This window comes from Macaca fascicularis, chromosome X (genome assembly GCF_037993035.2).
Source record: "Macaca fascicularis isolate 582-1 chromosome X, T2T-MFA8v1.1".
In the NCBI taxonomy this organism is placed as follows: Eukaryota; Metazoa; Chordata; class Mammalia; order Primates; family Cercopithecidae; genus Macaca; species Macaca fascicularis.
Window position 1 is genome coordinate 15,490,985 of NC_088395.1, and position 19,702 is coordinate 15,510,686.

At 43.2% G+C, this 19,702-nt stretch overlaps 2 protein-coding genes across 17 annotated transcripts in view; one reads left to right on the forward strand and one right to left on the reverse strand.

Annotated features, from left to right (window-relative positions):
* CLTRN (collectrin, amino acid transport regulator) overlaps window positions 1–9,886 on the reverse strand; it is a 53,032-nt gene extending 43,146 nt beyond the window's left edge. For 3 of the 6 annotated variants that reach the window (XR_012429822.1, XR_012429823.1, XM_074029073.1), the window contains exon 1: window positions 5,254–9,886. Coding sequence is in view for 1 of the 6 variants with exons in the window: in XM_074029073.1 (XP_073885174.1) it covers window positions 5,254–5,638 (385 nt within the window). In the remaining 5 variants the exon portion in view is untranslated. Of the gene's footprint in view, window positions 1–4,542 lie in introns of all 6 variants that reach the window. The other 3 variants (XM_074029074.1, XM_074029076.1, XM_074029075.1) reach the window with 1 other exon arrangement.
* CA5B (carbonic anhydrase 5B) overlaps window positions 5,515–19,702 on the forward strand; it is a 112,872-nt gene continuing 98,684 nt past the window's right edge. For 5 of the 11 annotated variants that reach the window (XM_065538218.1, XM_065538217.1, XM_074029069.1 and 2 more), the window contains exon 1: window positions 5,515–5,589. Coding sequence is in view for 1 of the 11 variants with exons in the window: in XM_074029072.1 (XP_073885173.1) it covers window positions 18,045–18,114; window positions 18,670–18,867 (268 nt within the window). In the remaining 10 variants the exon portion in view is untranslated. Of the gene's footprint in view, window positions 5,590–17,710; window positions 18,115–18,669; window positions 18,868–19,702 lie in introns of those variants that run through there. The other 6 variants (XR_012429821.1, XM_074029072.1, XM_065538215.1 and 3 more) reach the window with 3 other exon arrangements.

Consider the following 19,702-nt stretch of genomic DNA (forward strand, 5'->3'; position numbering starts at 1 on the left):
TACAAAAATTAGCCAGGCTTGGTGGCATGCACCTGTGGTCCCAGCAACTCAGGAGGCTGAGGCAGGAGGATCACCTGAGCCCAGGGAGATTGAAGCTGCAGTGAGCCATGATTGTGCCACCACAATCCAGTCTGTGTGACAGAGCGAGACTCTGTCTCAAAAAACACACACACACACACACACACACGCACACCTTTGGACGTTTTAATATCTTAATTAAATGGCTCTACTCAATGATTTTCTAAATGTTGTAGAATTTTAATAAATGAGATCCTTCCTTGTTTAAATTGTAATAAAATGGATATACTATATATATATAATAAACAATATCAAGGTGTTTGTATTATTAATAATTTATACAGTGTTTTCAGTATAATTAGGTAGCAAAAGTAATTTTATTCTCTTTAAATTGTCAGTGTTAAGATGCATGGAGAGACAAACTATTTTTGTCTATTGTGCATAAGTTCTATTTTAACTCAGTGGTTTTCAGCTGGGGGTGATTTTGTGCTCCAGAGACACTTGGCAACGTCTGGTGACATTTTTAGGTGTCATGAACGGCAGAAGAGAGGATTTCTACTGGCATCTAGTGGGTGGAGGCCAGGGATGCTGCGAAACACCCCCACAAACTTTAAAAACATCATTTAGGTAACTCTTTTCTTCTTGTAGTTGAGTTAATGGAAATAACCCACACATGGAAGAACAGAAGAAAAAAGGGAGACAAATGTGTGTGTGTGTGTGTGTGTGTGTATGTGTGTGTGTGGTTTTTCTAAGGCTAAGAATGTAAAAATACACACATCGCAATGCATTTCATGGTACTTAATTTCCAGTCACAAGCTTATTAGAACTTCAGTTTATGATTCAAATTAGTCAACTCAGTTTTCAACTATCATATTCATGAGCTATGAGAAATGCAAAAATGAACCAAATATAGTCTCTGCCCTTCAGGAACTTACAAGTTTGTAGGACACAAAAGTAAATCATGATGGCAATAGATGCATGTACAACTGTGAACAAAATGCTGTGAACAAAATGCTGTGAACACTGGATAAAGAGAGGATAAAAAGTTACTGGATTTGACAAGTCAATTATAAAACTGTAACAGAAGAAAAATGGTTTCTCAATGATAATCAAGACAGACCTGGAACAATGGCAAGATGTTTAAAGGTAAATAAAACATGAAAACCCACCGGATCCAAGTTAAGAAAATCTGAAAACAAACACAAAGGACGGATACAGGATATGGCCAACAGCAGGGACTTGCTGGTAGAGTGGTTCAGAGGAAGATGGGGGAGGGAGCATCAGTGTAGATGCATCTGAAAAGCCAAGTTGGGCTCCGATCTTAAGAGGACAGAGAGTTTGGATTCTCCAACAATGGTCCTGAGAGGCTAATGAAGATTTCAATGTGGGAATGGCTTTATTGTAAATGACAGGGAGAAAGACAATGGGAGATGGGAAGGACATTCCCTGACAGTGAGTTTCCAATGTGCCCTTTATTTACCAATCATAGGCTGTTGGACTGGCAGCCCACTATGTGCCCACAACTACAAAAAACAGGAAATTATGTTTCATTGGCCATCTTAAGAAAAAGATAAATGAGCTTATTTTAATAATAATTTTAGAACATAGAACAGATGCTGTTACAATCTTATAGTATGCTTGCTTTTATGCACACACACACACACACACACACACAATTTCCAGTATCCTTGGTAAGCAAGGAACTCTATAATGTGGAATATTTTTGTCTCCATCCCATATCATATCCCCTTTTTAAGATGAGAAACCATATTAAGCAAGGATATTCGAAAAGCTCATCAAATTTTGTAGGTTAATCAGTAGCCATAATCATTATGAACTTTGTCTTATTCTTCACAAGTTAACATTTTTCTACTTCAGAGAAAGTTAATCACTACTGTTTGGAAATAAAAATTAATTCAGACCAACTGAGTGAGTGTAATTCTGCCAACTTTATGCTCCTAAAGTAGCAATGTAAAGGACAGTTTCTTAAATGGTGTGTCTGTGTGTCTCATCTTGTGCACAGAGACTAATACTTTATAACGGGTCTCATGTAGTAAAAGCAAGACATTTCTATTACAGGTTTAGCTGGTTCCACTGTTGCTCAGGTGTAAGAGTTTTCTCATGAGTTGGCAAGTCAATTTTCTCTTTTTACTAGGCTAACAGTATTGTAGCCATGGTCTATGAAATAGTATTTTCCATCCTTAATCATTGATTTGCTCGCCAGCTGGAGGTCACCCAGTCACATTTAGCCCTGACAATAGGTACTTCTTTTGCCAACCTCTATAAAGGTTGGGGGCGGGGGCGGGATCAGACCACATCACTTCTAGTTTATATGCTCCCATTAATATTAAAGACATATGAATTAATCAATATCTCAGAATTTCTGCTCCTAAGTTTTGGCCAGTGATGATGCTGAACCCTCTACTGTCTGAAATTCATCAAAAGTCTTATGAGAAATGATTTTGTGGACAGCCTAAAAGATGTGCACAAGAGATCCCTATTACTACAAATCAGAGATGACAGGTTGTTGTTTGCAGCCATTTGCTCATTCCACACCCATGACAAAATTTTTTTTATCTATTTCAGAACTTTTTCCTTCTGCGCACGGACTCAGCCACCCCAACTGAGCTATTCAGCCAACTAATATGAATAAATGGGAGTTGACATGTGAGCTGAAGCTTATGCGCCATTATAGGGAAAGATTATCTAAATGCTACCCTGAATTAAACCAGACCATTGTGGAGCTGTGTACTCAGTTGAACAGGAAATTTTGGATGGTTCATGAAATTGATTCAGTGCCCTGTGTTTTGTGATTATGCCAAGTTTCCACTGAGGGAATGTGGGTGTAACAACATATGACACTTATTTCCCACGTAGCTCACAGCGTCATCATGATGAGGAACTGGGATTTGCCTTGGTGCTAAAAATTACTTTTTAAAAAAAGTGCTTCACAAAAGCAAACAAAATCCTGATTGACTGGTTTTTATGAACACTGTAAAACTTTAAAATACTTGTTATCTCCTGTTTTCTATGAAAGCTTAGAGTGAGATCTCTTGCCCACCTTCAACAACTGTTCTGGATCTGAAAGTGTGCATCAGTGTTAATCTCACCATTGGCTACATTATTTATTCTACCTCCATGAATTTCCCCTCTGGTTCCTTAACCTATAATACTTATTTTATACAGTGTTGCCTATATTTTGGTATGCAGCCTCAAATTATCTGGGAGAAAATAATGCTATAAATAATGTTATAAAAATCAATGCAGTAATTTACACAGGCTGCACTTGGCCCTATTTCCGGTGTGTTTAATTTTTCATGCAAAAAAGGATTAGCATTGGAAACATTTTATATAAATGAGATAGAGTTCTCAGAGCCAGGGTGAGCTTAATAAAAAATGTTTTGTTGAAAATTGTCTTTTACTCTGTGCTCCTTGTAGCTCAGTATTGTGAAACTTCCACTGTTTTCAAAGCAGAAGTGGATGGAAGGCGGGAAGAGAAGGGAACTTTTACACTTTATATGTGATCATAAAATCTTGATTGCTGGCATATGTAGAAGTGTATATAGTAAATCTCACTGCCATGGAGGGAAAAATTGTAGTCCTCTATACAAGTGAAAAGGGAATACTTTAAATGAAGATTGAGAATTTATTGTGAAGGGAGCTGTACTAACTGCTATAAAAGTGGCTTGCTATGTTTGCTGCCCCAAAATACTCCTGCTAATTAGAACAACAAACCAGCACTTAACAAGTCCTTTTCCACCTATCAACTCCTTTATTACACCATCTTTAACTTTCTCAATTCTTGTGCCATCCAAACTTGAGTTGGGGAAGCTCAGTATGTAATCTCTTCGGGTCTTATTTCTTACTGGAACATAATACTTGATAAATCTGTCTTGAGTAAATGAATGAATGAATGGCTAATGGAAAGTGTTCATCCTCCAAGAATGTCCGTTCAGAAATTTCTGGACAGAAAAGCTGGTAATAACCTCCTCACTTTTTTCCTGTGAACCCAGAATTGCGCATGGAGGGAGTAAAAAAGAGTAATCTTGGAGCAGGGGGCTGCAAACAGAGGTCTGAATGTGGTGGTGTCTCGACAGGACCTAGACAGCATTAGAGCACCAAGCAACTAGGAAAAGTCATCATCAGGACACATCAGGAAATAGAGGAGTGTGCTTACTCCATGCATCTCCCTAGCATTTAAAGTTCGCTGAGGGGCTGGAAGGAACATGGTTCCAGTTGATCTCCATGTCGGGCTAAAGGACATGAAACCTAGCTAGAAGGAACATTGCTTCACCACTGGCCCATCAGTTCTGTTTCCTACTCGGTTTTTGCTTAACGAGTTGTGGTGTTTAGAGTTGGGAAATACATGGAGAAAGTCACTTTTTAAGAGAGGATCAGAGATCCGCAGGCTCATTTCACTCTATAAATGCCGCGGACATTTGGTTCCAGGACCTGGACAGTTCTCTCCAGAGACCGGTGGGCCCCTCCAACTCCTCCGTGGTTTCCCGGAATCAAGTCTCTCACCTAAAAGGAGCGCAGAGGGCGTGGAACTGGCGGCAGACGCGTGACCAGAGTGGAACCAAAAGTGGGTGGCCTGGGAACCTAAGGCGTGGCCAGAACTTAAGGTGGGCAAGTGCGCATGCGCCGGATGCCCGTGGCCAATGAGGACCCTAGGGTTGTGGCACGTGGCCTAGGAGGACGGCCAGGACTGGCCAGAAAGGAGAGGTGTGGAATGCAGGAAGAGATGTGACGCGGACCAGACGGGTCTTGCCTGCTCCTAGAGAAAGGAAGGGGTTAGCCACGGCGGGAACGGCCCCGCCAGTGAGGAGCGCAGGCACAAGGCTTAGCGGAAGAGGTGTGGCCCAGGCGTACCGCAGGGGCGTGACCCGAACGAGCTGTCCTTATCCCTTACGTGAAGGGCGTGGCGTAGTCCCAAGGGTGTAAAAAAAGATACTCGAATTGGCGGGAGGGTCGGCATACTTTAGGCGGAGTAAGGACGTGGGCCCAAGGGAGGGAGGTAGGGTAGGCAGAATAGTTGTGACTGGATGATCACTGGTATGTGAAACGAATTGCGCTCAGAGGCGCAGACTGGCTGAAGCGTGGAAGAGTGGCCACAGCTGGAAAGGCAGGCAGCGGAGTAGTGACGGACAGGGGAGGTGGCGCGAAAAGGGAAGTAGGGACCTGACGTAGTTGGAACGCAGAGACGTGCCTCGAACGTGGGGGCCTGGTCCTTACGTGTGGGCGTGCCTTGTTGCTCTGACGGGCGTAACAAACATGGTGGAGCAGGCGGAGGGCAGAGGCGTGGGCAAGTTCGCGTGCAGGCGCGTGGCAGCGACAGGAGATGTGTAGCCAGAGCGCAGAGCTGGTGTGGACTCCGGCGCAGGGGAAGCGTGGTCAGGGCGAGATTTGAGCCTAGGTCGGGGACAGAGGCGGGACTGATAGGGGCGTAGCCTGGAATGACGAAATGACGTTTGCTGCGTGGGGACGTGGCTAAACGTGAGGGGGCGTGGGCAACATGGCCGCGTGCTGGATCTTCGGGTCCCGGGAGCGAACGTGGAGTTTCTGACTCAGGTAAGTCGTTCGGGTAAGGGCGGGCGGCAGTAAGGAGCGTGGGCAGCATTGAGGGGTGGTCTGCCTGAGAGGGCAGGAACTCTGCCACTTGCCGCAAACATGACCGCGTGCCGCTATCGGCTCTGGAGCCAGAGAGGCTTTTGGTTCCGCGAGGTTTGCCGGGGTCCTGGCGGGGCTTCTCGGAGGAATGGGAGTGGGAGGCTGGCGTCGGGGAAGTAGCCACTTCCCCACTCTAGCTCTCTTTCTCCACTTTGAGGATCACCAGACATCCTTTTAGGATTCTGTCTATTAAAAAGTAAAATAGCTTTCCCAGAGACATTGCGGGATGATAGGAGTGCATTTCCAGAAACTGAGGAGCAGCAAGCTGGGACTCCCTTGGGTCTGCATTGTTGATCTTCCCACCTGACTATGCCAGGGGCTGTGGACAGACACAGCCACCCCAGAGTAGATCAAAAGCACAGTTGTGTCCCGTGGACAAATCTGAGTTTTTCTGTTGTGCCCTGCCCCAGAGCCGGAGGAGAGGAACCTCCAAAATGCAGACATTCTTGGTGACTGGGATTCTGTGTGATATTCAGCGTTAAATGCTGCTGCTCTGAGGCTGCTGGAAACGCGTTAGTATTAATATCAGTGTACTTCCCTCACGTTTACTTTTGCTGGAAAAGCTTGGGAAATGAGTTAACGAAGATGCATAAACCTTAATTTGTTTATATGCTCTCTGTTAGCCGTTGAATACCACATTGCTTTCTGCTTCCCCTTCTTCCTTTACTGATAATCTGACCATTTCCACTATGCACTTTGAAAGTCTTGCTGGAGTTTGGAGAATAGTCAGAAATCTCTGGTAAGAAATGCTGCCCCTGCGCATCTCTCAGAGGAGTCACTATTCGCAGCGCCTGCATCAGAGTCCCCGGTGAACCAAAGTTCACCCCACCTCCCCGTCTTCAGGGACTTAGTGAAAAGCTGAACTGTTCTTGAATATTTTGGAAATGAAAAACTTTCTGGGCTATTTTAAATCAGTACCTGGGCTGGAATTAACCGAAAGGCCAAAACAGCAAGGACACCATTCTCTGTGCCTATACGTAGCTGCCCTGTTCTTGGAACCAGGCAAAAAGGCTGCCACTGCTCACAGTTGCAATGGAATAAAGGTTGAGTGCCTTGTGATTGCATATGAATATTAAGGAAATGTGATGGAAAGAGGGAAATTCATCATGTCACTGGCCACACTGGGGCACGTTAGTTGCAACACACAAATCAGGTATAAGAAATATATTTTGAAACCTTTGGCAACCTCAGATTGGGATCACGCTCTCAAGGAAGGAGTGAGTGAGAGGAGGAAGCTAAGCTTTCTTAAGACATAGCAGTGTAATATCTTAATTTAAGTTTCAGGAAATTGCAGAAGGCAGGCTTCCTTTTGAAATCAGGAGTTGAGAAAATGAAGAGTCAATCTGATGCCAATCAAGGAATTTTTCAATGTAACCTTTTGTTAGTACTTTTCCGTCTGTTTTGCATAAGTCGCTTAATCAGGCAGAGTTCAAGCTATGAGGCATTTAATAAATACTTATGACATTTAAAGACTTTTAGAATCTTTTCTTTTTTCACACATTTCTAAGGTTGCAAAACAACAGAAAAAGAACATGTTAGTAATATCCAAGGCATACATGCATAATCAGTGATAGCAAAGGATGTATAGCACAAAAGACTTAGCTCTCCTAGGCCCTATCCAGCCACAAACTGGTAATTGTTGAAATAGAGTATTGGATATATAGGTGATTTATTCTCACCATTTTTTTGTACAAGTTTGAAGTTTGCTCTAATAAGGGGAAAACAGATTCTAAATTCAGTTGACTCATGGTCTATTGCTGTTTAAACCTGTTAAGTGAATTCAGATAGTGAAGTTATTTAAAAACCAGATGCTCTCACCTGGCTCCAGGTACTATCAAGATAAGATATTGAAAGCTTATTGGCAGTCTCTTTTAAATCCTGAGCCAGACTTTTACATGGCTTCAACAAGATGATTTTTCATCTCCTTAGACATTTTGACATACACACTCCCACTAAAAACTGTATTTACACAAACACAGATAAAACGAAACAAAAGTGATTGTAACTTTGGTTTGAGAATTGTCAACACCTTTTAGGCAACGCAGACATACTTTAGGTGTCACTGACTGTTACGAGTTGAATTGCATTCTCCCATCTCAAATTCATATATGTTTACGTCTTAAGCCCCAGTACCTCAGAATGTGACCTTATATGAAGATTGGGTCTTTATAGAGGTAATTACAGTCATTAGGGTGGCCACTAGTCCAATATAACTGGTGTCCTTAATTAAAGGGGAAATTTGGACACAAGATGAGAATGGCTTATGAAAATTGGACTTAATGCTGACACAAGCAAGGAGTTACCAGAAGCAAGGTTTATTAGGTGTTCTCCAGAGAAACAAAACCAATTGTGTGTGTGTGTGTATGTATGTGTGGGTGTGCCTGTGTGTGTCCATGTGCACACGCGTGTGTGTGTGTGTTTAGGGAGAGAGATTTATTTTTAAAAATTGGCTCGTGAATGTAGTCTCATGAAATTTGCAGTGCAGGCCAACAGGCTGGAGACCAGGGAAGAGTTGATATTACAGCCTGTCTTACTCAGTTTTGTGCTGTAACAGAATACCTGACACTGGATAATTTTTAATGAACAGAAATTTATGTGGCTTATGATTCCGGAGGCTGGGAAATCCAAGGGCATGGTGCCAGCATCTGCTCAACATCTAGTGAGGGCTTTCTCTTGCGTCATCCCATAGCACAAGGCAGAAGGGCACAAACATGTGCATGTGAGGGGTGGGAGAGGTTGGGGGTGAAGAAGGAGGGAAGGAGGGTAATGAGGCCAAATTTATCCTTTTAGCAGGAACCCACTACCTCAGAAACTAACCAGCTCCCCCTAATAATGGCATTAATCCATTCATGAGGGGAGAGCCCTCATGATTTAATCACCTCCCAACACTTTTGCATTGCAGATTAAGTTTCCAAAACGTGAACTTTGGGGACACATTCAGACTGGATTGTGAGCACAAACTGGTGCCATGGCACAGCTCCAGTCCAAAGGCAGTCTGGAGGTAGAATTTCCTCTTCCTCAGGCAACCTGTCTTTTTTTCACTTAAGGCTTTCAACTGATTGGGTAGGGCCCACCCACATGAGGGGTAATCATCTGTATTCCAAGTCTACTGATTTAGATGTTAATCTCATCTAAAAAATACATTCACAGTGATATTTAAACTGGTATTTGACCAAACATCTGGGTACCATGACCTACCCAAGTTGGCACATAAAATTAACCATCCAAGTAGAAAGGCCTGGGACAGAGCTCTCATTGCCCTCAGAAGGAACCAACCCTGCAGAGAACTTGGACCTCAGATTTCTAGCCTCCATAACCGTGAGACAAAAATTTTTAAGCCACCCAGTCTATGGTACTTTCTTACAAACTAATACATTGGCCTGAAGACCTCCAGTAGGGAGTCAAGCCTAGAGGTAAGGAACCTCTATGGGATTCACAAACTTCCTACGAGTCCCCTTTAATGTAATGGCTGCACATCTCTGGCTCCCTGAGTTCAGCGCACATTCGCAAAGTGACACATACACAAAGCAAAGCGCATGGCACTGTGCCAAAAGACTGGCTTCTCATCCTGCTGTGCTTTACTTCACAGTGCACATAGAGATGATTCTCGCTCCTTTCACGTAGGTGTAGTCTTCCCTCTAGCTTAGATGGAGCAGGGTCAAGGACAGCAGTGCAGAGGAGAGGAGCTAGTGCACAGCCAGTTACTAGCATGAATGTGCACAAAGAGGGGAGGATAAAAGCATGTTTGCCTCCTTGCTCAGCATCACTGAGGACCATGATGTGGGTTTTGTATCTTACACTCTTCTTGGAAAGATGGTATGAAGAAATAAAGTTCAGATTTGTAGGGGAAATGTGTCTTTAGTGCCCCTCAACTTCTATGTTTGTGTCTTTTGCCACCCATTCCCACCTACCCCAACCCCACCCCCACCCCAGCATGGCCATACTGCTGAGAGCCCATCTTTTGGCAAGAGAAGGCAGAATCTGAGGTGGCAGAAACACCCTGCTGTGAACTGGTTTGCTCTGTGTTTTTCTTACCCATACTATGTGCATTTCAAGAGACTCCTAAGGGAGAAATTACATACCTGGAACGTACAGTTCAAGTCTTGGTCATCTTTGCATCATAGCACCCACCAATGTGCTTGGAGCAAAAGAAATGACAATACATTTTAAAATGAAAGTGCTAACTGGCAGAATCCCAGCCCTGTGAGACTAGATGGGGTTCATCGGGAGGGTCCTCTTTTAGATCAGGCAGGATTTGGGGGGTCCTTTGGATCTTTTAGCTAGGGATATGAGACCCTCTTCTCAAAGGAGAAATATTTAAAAGTGTTTTAAAAGTATAGACATCCCTACAAATGGGTGATGGCGTTGGAGAAAAGGAAAGACCCCTAGTACTGTGTCAGAGCGTGCTGGCAGTCATGGCACAGTTCTTAGTTGTTGAAGTTAGGACCAACATCTTTGTCCCCAAGGGAGCCTACTCGGGTCACTTGACTAGTATTCCCAGCACCCATTTTGAATGAGGCACTGTGTCCCTAAGAGATGCAGCTCTGACCAAGGCAGACACGGTCCCTGCCACCATGGGGCTTAGATACTGGAGAGGATGCGGTGATAAAGTACATTCCTGGTCAGGTATTAATTTGACTGTGATAAACACTGTGACCACAAAGCAGTTCCGGGCTGACCTTGTGAGCACGTGGTCGGGAGAGCTTAGAGGAAGGGATGCTGGTGTCAGTCACCTGAAGTGGGGGTAGGGATTCACCACGCACAGATGGAGAGAGAGTCCAGGAAAGGAAGAGCATCTGCACAGGCTGGAGGGAAAGGCAGGAGTTGGAAGAACTAAAGTCCATGTGGCTGGTGGGCAGGCAGGAGCACCAAGTGAATGTGAGGGAAAGCAAGTGGGTCTGTCATCTTGGGGTGACCAATGAGTTTGAGGAACAAGAGTGGATGGATAATTGACTCCCATTTGCCCTCCCCTCCACCTCAGGGTGTGTATTACTAGTCTGAATATTGTCCTACTTAGAGGTTTTCTCATGATCTTAAGTCTCTGTTGTTTACAGCTTTCAATCCTCTGCCCTCTTCCCTCTAGGTTATTGGGTTCCTGCAAGTTATTTGGGAACTGATCAAGGTTTCAGGGTAAAGATGGTGGTGATGAACAGCCTGAGGGTCACTTGTCCTGTGTCCCCATGCATATTGCTGTGGAGAAGCTTCCACATTCCAAGGCCCAGGCCATCCTGCAGCCTCTGTACTTGTACTTACAAAATCCAGAAATAAACCTGTGAGTACACCATTTCATTAAAGAGAGGAGAAAAGACTTGTTGGTTTTATAAAAATCACGTGTGTTAAGCATTTGTCGCTATGATGTCATTGGCATTCCAGTGTGAGATTATATGCCTTATGGACTGTGAGAATAACTGTGTCTCTATTTGTCCAGTAAAATAAATGTGGAACATTCTTTCTTGACAAATGTTAAAATGTTACAATGATGTCATGCAGAAACTGGAGAAAGTTTCGGATATTCTGGAACCTGTTCTTTATTATTTATTGTTAGCAGTTGTCTTTTTACTAAGGTTGATCCACAAACTGCAGATTATTTCTGTGAATCTTAAATTGCTGGAAGCTGCACATGAATGTTTGCAAGCACTTCAGTGGCTTCATGCTTCAGAATATTCTCTCCAGAGTTAAGAATTGCAGAATTAATTCTAGCTGACTGATTTGCAAGTGTGTGCTCTGCTGTAAAAACAGAAGATTGTGTGATGCAGCAAATGGTCTTCCTCAAGCCTTTCTCATCTTGTTCCCCTCCTGGAAATACAAGGTACTATCCGCGGCTGGATGTTGCAGGGATTCTCCACTGCAGCACGATGGACATTGGGGATGGATCATTCTGTAGTGTGGGGGCTGCCCTTTGCTCACTAGATGTTGAATGGCATCCCTGATCTCTTACCAGTAGCACTCCCCAAATGGTCACATTCAGATATGTTTCAGGACATTGCTAAATGTGCCCTGGGAGGGAGGGCAAAATAACCCTGGGAGAGAACCACTGAGATGATAGGAGAGATGTCTGTGATGGTGGATAGATGTGGTTAATGAATTGGCTAAATATATCTTTTAGTTTTTTAAATATATTTTTCACTATTCACAATGAATTTACATAGTTTTCAAATACTGGCTTGTTTCAGAATTTGAGGTTTCTCAGATTGTGCTCTTTGGGTTTACCCTTTTTGAACCTCTGTGCACGTAAGAAAAGGAATTCCATTAATAATGTTGATCTAGCTGGATCCATTGACTTGAAACTGCTTCAAAAGAATTTTTGATTAAAAATTTATTTTGTTTTATCCCAACATTGACTATGTTCTCCTTGAGATGAGTTGGTTGGGGTCATAACAAATTTATGATTGCTGGGTGTGCCCATATCCTACCCAGATTGGCTTATTCCAAACCCTGGCACTGCATTCTAAGGCTTAACATGGAAAAAATTTAGTCATATTTATCTAGTTACTAACGTTTTGTGTGAGTGTGGGGTTTCTGCCTCGATCTTTAGTTTGTTTGTCTTTTTTTTCCTGAAAGTTGAGAGTTAAATGCCTAAAAGTCCAATCAGCCTATGCCATTAGGATAGTTTGCTGCTTTTAGTGCCAACAGAAACCAAACAGTGGTCCCTCGAGGAGGTGGGGTTCACTTGACTAATAGCTGTATTATATGACGTGTTCTTGTTTCTAAGTTACTAGAAAAAACAGGTGAAAGTCACCATTTGATTTTGTTTGTGGTATATTTCACTGTTCCAACCTGTTTGCCCCAAGAAGAATATTGTGGTCTTTCTTGCCCTGGGCCTTTGAGCAGGTCCTATTCCTATATTCTGGACCCTCATCTGCTGAATTGTAAACACAATTCTCATTGTTTCTGACAGCTCAGTACCCCAGTGGAAGGCTAGTGTACACTTGTAACCAAGAATAACCCGAGATTCTTGAGGCTTAGAAACTCAGTTATGTGGCCGCGCACGGTGACTCATCCCAGCACTTTTGGGAGACCAAGGCGGGCGGATCAGCTGAGATCAGGAGTTCAAGACCAGCCTGACCAACGTAGTGAAACCTCGTCTCTACTAAAAATACAAAAATTAGCTGGGCATGGTGGTGCATGCCTGTAGTCTCAGCTACTCAGGAGGCTGAGGCAGGAGAATCACTTGAACCTGGGAGGCAGAAGTTGCAGTGAGCCGGGACCTGTACTCTGTCTCAAAAAAAAAAAAAAAAAAGAAAAGAAACTCAGTTGTGGCAGCTACTTCTAGTACTTTGATTGTTATCATCATCATAGGCTCAGTGCCTGCCTCAGATGTTTTAAATCTGACCATTTTAAGAGGAGGCAAAGCAGAATAAGGAGTGAATGAAAGTAGGAGGTTGTGGCAAATTCGGAAAGCAGCATTTCAGATCAGCCCAGTTCTCTGCTCATCATATCTTTGCTCCCAAGGCTCTCCACAGATAATCTTTAGCTGGCAACTCAGATTGCTGTTTGCTGTTATCTCAAGTAGCAGACAGTAAATGTTGAAAGTCCTAACTTGAGGGACTTGTAATAAAACAAGATAAAAATAAAAGCCTACACCTGTTATCCAAGATGAAAATAAAATCAATTTCACTTAGTGTATCATCTAGTGAAATTTAGCATAATAATCACATAAAAAGATTTAGGTAGCTGGGCACGGTGGCTCACACCTGTAACCCCAGCACTTTAGGAGGCCAAGGCGGGCGGATCGCAAGGTCAGGAGATTGAGACCATCCTGGCTAACATGGTGAAACCCCTTCTCTACTAAAATACAAGAAATTTGCCAGACATGGTGGTACGCGCCTGTGGTCCCAGCTACTCAGGAGGCTGTGAGGCAGGGGGATCTCGTGAACCTGGGAGTCGGAGGTTGCAGTGACCCGAGATCGCACCACTGCTCTCCAACCTGGGCGACAGAGCAGGACTCCGTCTCAAAAAAAAAAAAAAATTAGGCCTGAGATCTTAGACCATAGGAAAATTAATAATGTTAATTCTTAATGAAATATAAAGATTAATGTAAATAGTACAAATTTAATATTATTCCAGTGATTCTTAATGTTCATGATCGTCCCTGCTTTTAGAAAGAAAAGAAACATTTCCTTTTAGGATAACTTGGACTAGAATGGCGCTGTCTAAAATGTAGCCACAATTAAATGTGGCCATTATGGGTATTTACCTGTAAATTTAAGCACATTAACATAGCCTCACGTGACTACAACTTACCATACTGAACATTTTCATCTTTAGAGAAAGTTGTATTTGACAGCACTGATCTATATTAGAACTCAACTGTGTTATAAAGTTCTATTATTTTTCCAATTAATTTTGAAGAACCAAAGCCTGGAGAACAATACTTTTTTTTTTTTTTTAATTTAACTTTTAAGTTCAGGGGTATGTGTGCAGGTTTGTTGTATAGGTAAACTTGCCATGGGGGTTTGTACAGATGAGGACAAGAGTTTTAACAGGCTTGTTTTGCAGTGTCTTCCTAAAGACCTCTGATACAGGCTGGGATGCCTCAGGCTATATTGTCTTCATTAACTTTCGAAGGATCTTGAGAAACAGTGGGAGGGTTGGGAGTCCCATGGAATTGTACTAATGGCTTCAGGGTTGTCTTCAGCTACCTGGGACTGACTATTAGCCCTGGAACTGACCACCAAGAAATGTGGGCTTTTAGTCTCCTGTGCTGATAACTGCATGTGTATCCTATGGCTAATGGACTTGGCATCCAAGTGCCTTTTACAGCCCTGATGCTCTAACAAGGCAATTTGTGATCCTGCGATTATCCTCAGCCAAGTCATACAGAGGGTCCCTGTGTATCCCATCACTGCACTAAGGCCAAGGCCTACACAGATGGTCTTCAATTACATGAGGAAATAGCACATCCCTCATAAAAAGGGTGGTACATAGCAAGGGACCAGATAAAAAGCACATGAGGGTATAGGGCAACATTGCCCTATAGACATATAATTGAGCCACATGTAATTCTCAGTTTTCTAATAGTCATATTAGAAAAGGGGAAAAGAAAACAGGTGAAATTAATTTTAGTAACATTTAAACCAGTATATCCAGGATATTATCACTTTAACATGTGATCCATATAACAATTATTAATGAGTTTACATTCTTTACCTTGCACCAAGTCTTCAAAGCCTGTTGGGTGTTTTAAGTTTACAGCACCACTCGTTTAGGATTGACCAAGGGGGCAGCATGGGAACACCAGCGTTTGGAAAGAATGAGGAGAATGATTAGATAAGTGAGGAGGGTTCTAATAGAAAAACACAGGCACTTGGACATAGAAGTTCCACTTGATGTACTGTCTTCAGCACAGGAGCACCCTGACGAAGCTGGTGATTTGGGAAAACTGAGTGGCTGAACTCGGGGTAAAGGGAAGTGAGAAAAGAGGACAGGTGACCAAGAGGCTTTGTGTGAAGTCTGCAGTGTAGGGTTCAGAACTAGGCTAGTGGTCTGGGCAAGGTGAGGAAGAGCTAAACCTGAATGATCATTAAAGAAAAATAATGTGATCCGTGGCGGTAATGGGAAATAAAGCAAAAAGAAGCAAACTTCTTCAGTGATACGCTTCATCTGATTCATTCGATCTACCATAGCAGTTGAAAGCCAGTTTGCATCAGGGGCGGTGGCTCATGCCTGTAATCCCAGTAGTTTGGGAGGCTGAGGTGGGCGGATCACGAGGTCAGGAGATCGAGACCATCCTGGCTAACATGGTGAAACCCCATCTCTACTAAAAATACAAAAAATTAGCTGGGCGTGGTGGCGGACACCTGTAGTCCCAGCTATTTGGGAGGCTGAGGCAGGAGAATGGCGTGAACCTAGGAGGCGGAGCTTGCAGTGAGCCGAGATTGGGCCACTGCACTCCAGCCTGGGCGACAGAGCGAGACTCCGTCTCAAAAAAAAAAAAAAAAAAAAAAAAAGCCAGCTTGCTTGCAGAGCAGTGGGGGAGGCCGATAACTAAGTGCATGTACATACAATTATAACTATACCCATGTAATAATGTTGTGAAGGACAAAACCAGAGTGCTATGATTAAAAATTCAAGGGGATCATGTTATAATAGGGTAGTCAAAGAGGAGAGAAGGTGACAAGGCAATAACAGGAGCCAGTGCCAAGCGGAATGAGGGGAAATTGATTCCAGCAGAGGAGGAGAATCAGGAACTAAGGGGCTTGATGCAGAAATGAGCTTTCTACATTTGAAGAGCCCAGGGACATACAAGGAGGCTAGAGAAATAGGTGGTGCAAGCATAAAATAAGTCAAACACAGGACTAGGCATATAAATAAGAATTAAGACCAAGTGCATCCTCACCATGAAATCTAAAGGAGTTTTCTTGCTCATCAGTGAGAGATTATTGACACCTTTTTAATGACAGTGTGCCCTTCGCTCACTTAAACCATGATTGAAATAGTCACAGTCTCTTCACTTTCTACACATGAGAAAAACCTGAAAATGAAGCCTCTGTTAGAATGCTTCGTCATCACCTTCCTGTTTTGAGGGAAAGTATGACAACTGCCAAGAAATCATTTCTATCTGTATTTTGTTAAATGGTAGAAGGGGAGGGAAGAGGAAAAGAAAAGTGTGAGTTTATCATTAGCAAAACAAGCCCTTGGCAAAAAGTTGGCTTCAATAGGGGGATAGTGACCAAGGACTGCCTCTCCCCACAGTGGGTTGGATGGTCTAGCCTAGATGGTCTTTGTTTAAAAAGGAGGAGGTGGGTAGGAGGAAAGAAAACCTTCTGGAAGCTGAACTTGTAAACTGAAGGGCATAAATTGATCGTGTCGTTATGGTCATTAAAGAGCAATTGCAGGAATAGGCCCAGTTTTCTTGGGCTGGTATTTGCATGAGTGTGAGTGTTGATACTTCCCATTTCATGAATTAGATGGGCAACAATTAAGGGTGACCAAGGCATCATCTTAGGGAGCTGATTGTCACTCCAGTTCTTCCCTAGTCTTCACAGTAGATCCTCATTGAATGGCTTTGAAGAATGTGAATTCTCACATTATCAACCACTGTCTGAGTGTCTTAGAGGGGAAGGTGCGTAGTCTCTTTGTGTCAGGAATCTTTAAAAATAGAATCGGCCTTTTAAGGGCTTTCTAGAAGGAATCTGCATTCTGATCAGATTATAGTATTGAAATATTGTGCCAGTTCAAATGCATTTTTAATTTTTGGCTCCTAAATTTAACAGAAAATTATTGTTCTTCTGTGAGGAATTCTTTCATACTAAGAAAAATAACATTGGGTTCAACCTGTTGCGTATTATGCTCACTGGCTGGGGTGACAGGACCGTTGGGACCCCAAGCCTCAGTGTCACTCCATATACCAAACCTGCATGTCTACCTTTTATAGTTAAAGTAGAACTTAATTTTTTAAATTAGGTTTAAATCTCTTTAGAGATAAGAGAATACTATGTTATAGGAAGAAATAGGAAAAAGAGAAGAATATTCTGAGTTTCTGTAGACTGAGATTCTCAACTGGGCCACTGTTGGCATTTGGGGCTGGGTAGCTTTGCAGTGGTGGCTTCCTCCTGTGCTTTGTGGAATGTTTAGCAGCATCCCTGGCATCTATCCACTAGATGGCAGTAGCACCCTCTTCCAGTTGTGACAATGAAAAATGTCTCTAGACAATGCCAAATGTCCCCTGGGGCCATAGTCACTCTCCTTGTTGAGACCACCGGTCTGGACACTCCCAAGAGAGCTCAATGTCTGTACTGCCAGGACACTTTTGCCCACCCCCACAAAAAAATAAAGCTAAAGCTCAGATTTTAAACTTCATCTTTGGGCTGCTACTGAAGCAGGAGAACTATCCCCCCTGTAAGAGTAAGCCAGAGGGAAGTTTCTGGTTTTTAGAAGAGGGTGTCTCTGCCATGTTTGGGGGATTTGACTGGGTAGGAGCTGCCTAGTTATTTCTCAAATCCTTAGACCCATTCTTAGTGGTAGGGCGAGATGCAGAGGGTCGTTGGTAATGATTTCTCTCAATTCATGTTTCTCCTAGTTTTCCTGTTGTTCTTGATTCTACCCATCCATGGTACTTCTAAAGGACAGGAAACTGGACCACCCCAAACTGATACACATTGGTTCTGCTCATCACACATGGGGGTCTCAACAGGCCGATCTGTGTTATCAGCAAGTCTGCTGATACTTATCAGGGACTTGCTACAGAGACCTGGTGCTTGACTCTGGAGGACAATCAGCATCAGCAATGTCTTCAGTGCCTGTGGGGGATGAATTGTATGTGTACACCTTAATAGATAATCTCCACATCCCTGTGACACACTGTGACCCCCAGGGACCTTAGCAATGCCGATGTTCTACCCAGGTTTTGCAGGATGGCTGCCTGGTCCTCAGAGTTTGCTTACATAGGAGGTGAACTCAACTCAGCATGCACAGTTATGTGGGGTGAGCATCTTAAGGATGCAGACTACGCAAGCCTTGATTTCTACCAGCCAACCAATTAAACACTGACAATACTTGATTGAACATTTCCTTTCTCAAAGTTCTGCCTGCATTTTTTTGTGTGTGTTTTTTGAAAATAAGTCTGTTACTGAAAATCGAATTAGTTTGTCTTTGTACTTAGAGCTAGTTTGGGGGCTTGGGACTTGGGAAATTCTCAATGAAGAAGAGAAACTCATTTATGAATACCTGTTTCCACATGGCACTAATGTCCATGCATTTTACTGTTATCACAGGACTAATTGCACTTGGTTTAGATGAGCTTAGTAGGCAGACTGAGATGAGTTGGGTTTTCAAGATGGCAGAATGCTGTTCTTCTGCTTTTAGCCTTTGCTTGTCTTTTAGCCTTTGCTTTAGTCAGCTGATTAAGGCCCTGAATGGCTAATTGCTAAAGCTGTTAGTTCCCATTAGCCTTGACAGGGTCTCCAGAAGTGGAATTGCCTCATACATGATGCTAGATAGTGGACAGTCTTGATAATAGCCTGACCTGCTTTCTCCTAGTGCATCCACTCTGGGAGAGCGTGGACCTGGTTCCCAGGGGTGATCTACAGTCACCCATCAACATTTGGTGGAGGGACAGTGTTTATGATCCCGGCTTAAAACCGCTCACCATCTCTTATGACCCAGCCACCTGCCTCCACGTCTGGAATAATGGGTACTCTTTCCTCGTGGAATTTGAAGATTCTACAGATAAATCAGGTGAGGGCAAGATCTGGTGGTCTTGTAAGGAGTTGAAGAAACAGTGTCATATTAACAGAGGACAGATCAAACTCTCTCTGACCTCTTTGTGAGCAATGGCATGGAAGTCATTGAAATTTTTTTAAAAATTATGGTAAAATATACATAATATGAAATTTATCATCTTAACCATTTATAAGAATACAGTTAAGTAGTAGTATATTAAGTACATTTCGATTATTGTACAATCATCACCACCATCTAGCTCCAAAAATCCTTTCATCTTGCAAAACTGAAACTTTACCCATTAAACAGTAGTGCCCCATTCACCCTCCCTCTAGCTCCGCGTAATCAGTATTTGGCTTTCTTTCTTTCTTTCCTTTCTTTCCTTTCTTTCCTTCTTTCCTTCTTTGTTTCCTTTCTTTCCTTTCTTCTTCCCCTCCCCTCCCCTTTTCCTCCGCCTCCGTCTCCTCCTTTTCCTACTCCTTCTTCTTCTTCTCCTCCTCCTCCTCCTTCTCCTTCTCCTTTCTTGACAGATTCTTGCTCTGTCACCCAGGCTGGAGTACAGTGGGGTAGTCCTGGCTCACTGCAACCTCTGCCTCCCAGGTTCAAGTGATTCTCCTGCCTCAGCCTCCCAAGTTGCTGGGATTATAGGCGCCCGTCACCACGCCCAGCTAACTTTTGTATTTTTAGTAGAGGGGGTTTTTACCATGTTGGCCAGGCTGCTCTCGAACTCCTGACCTCAAGTCATCTGCCCGCCTCGGTCTCCCAAAGATCACAGACATGAACCACCATGCCCAGCCAGTATTCTGCTTTCTGTCTCTATGAATCGGACTACTCTAGGCACCTCATATGA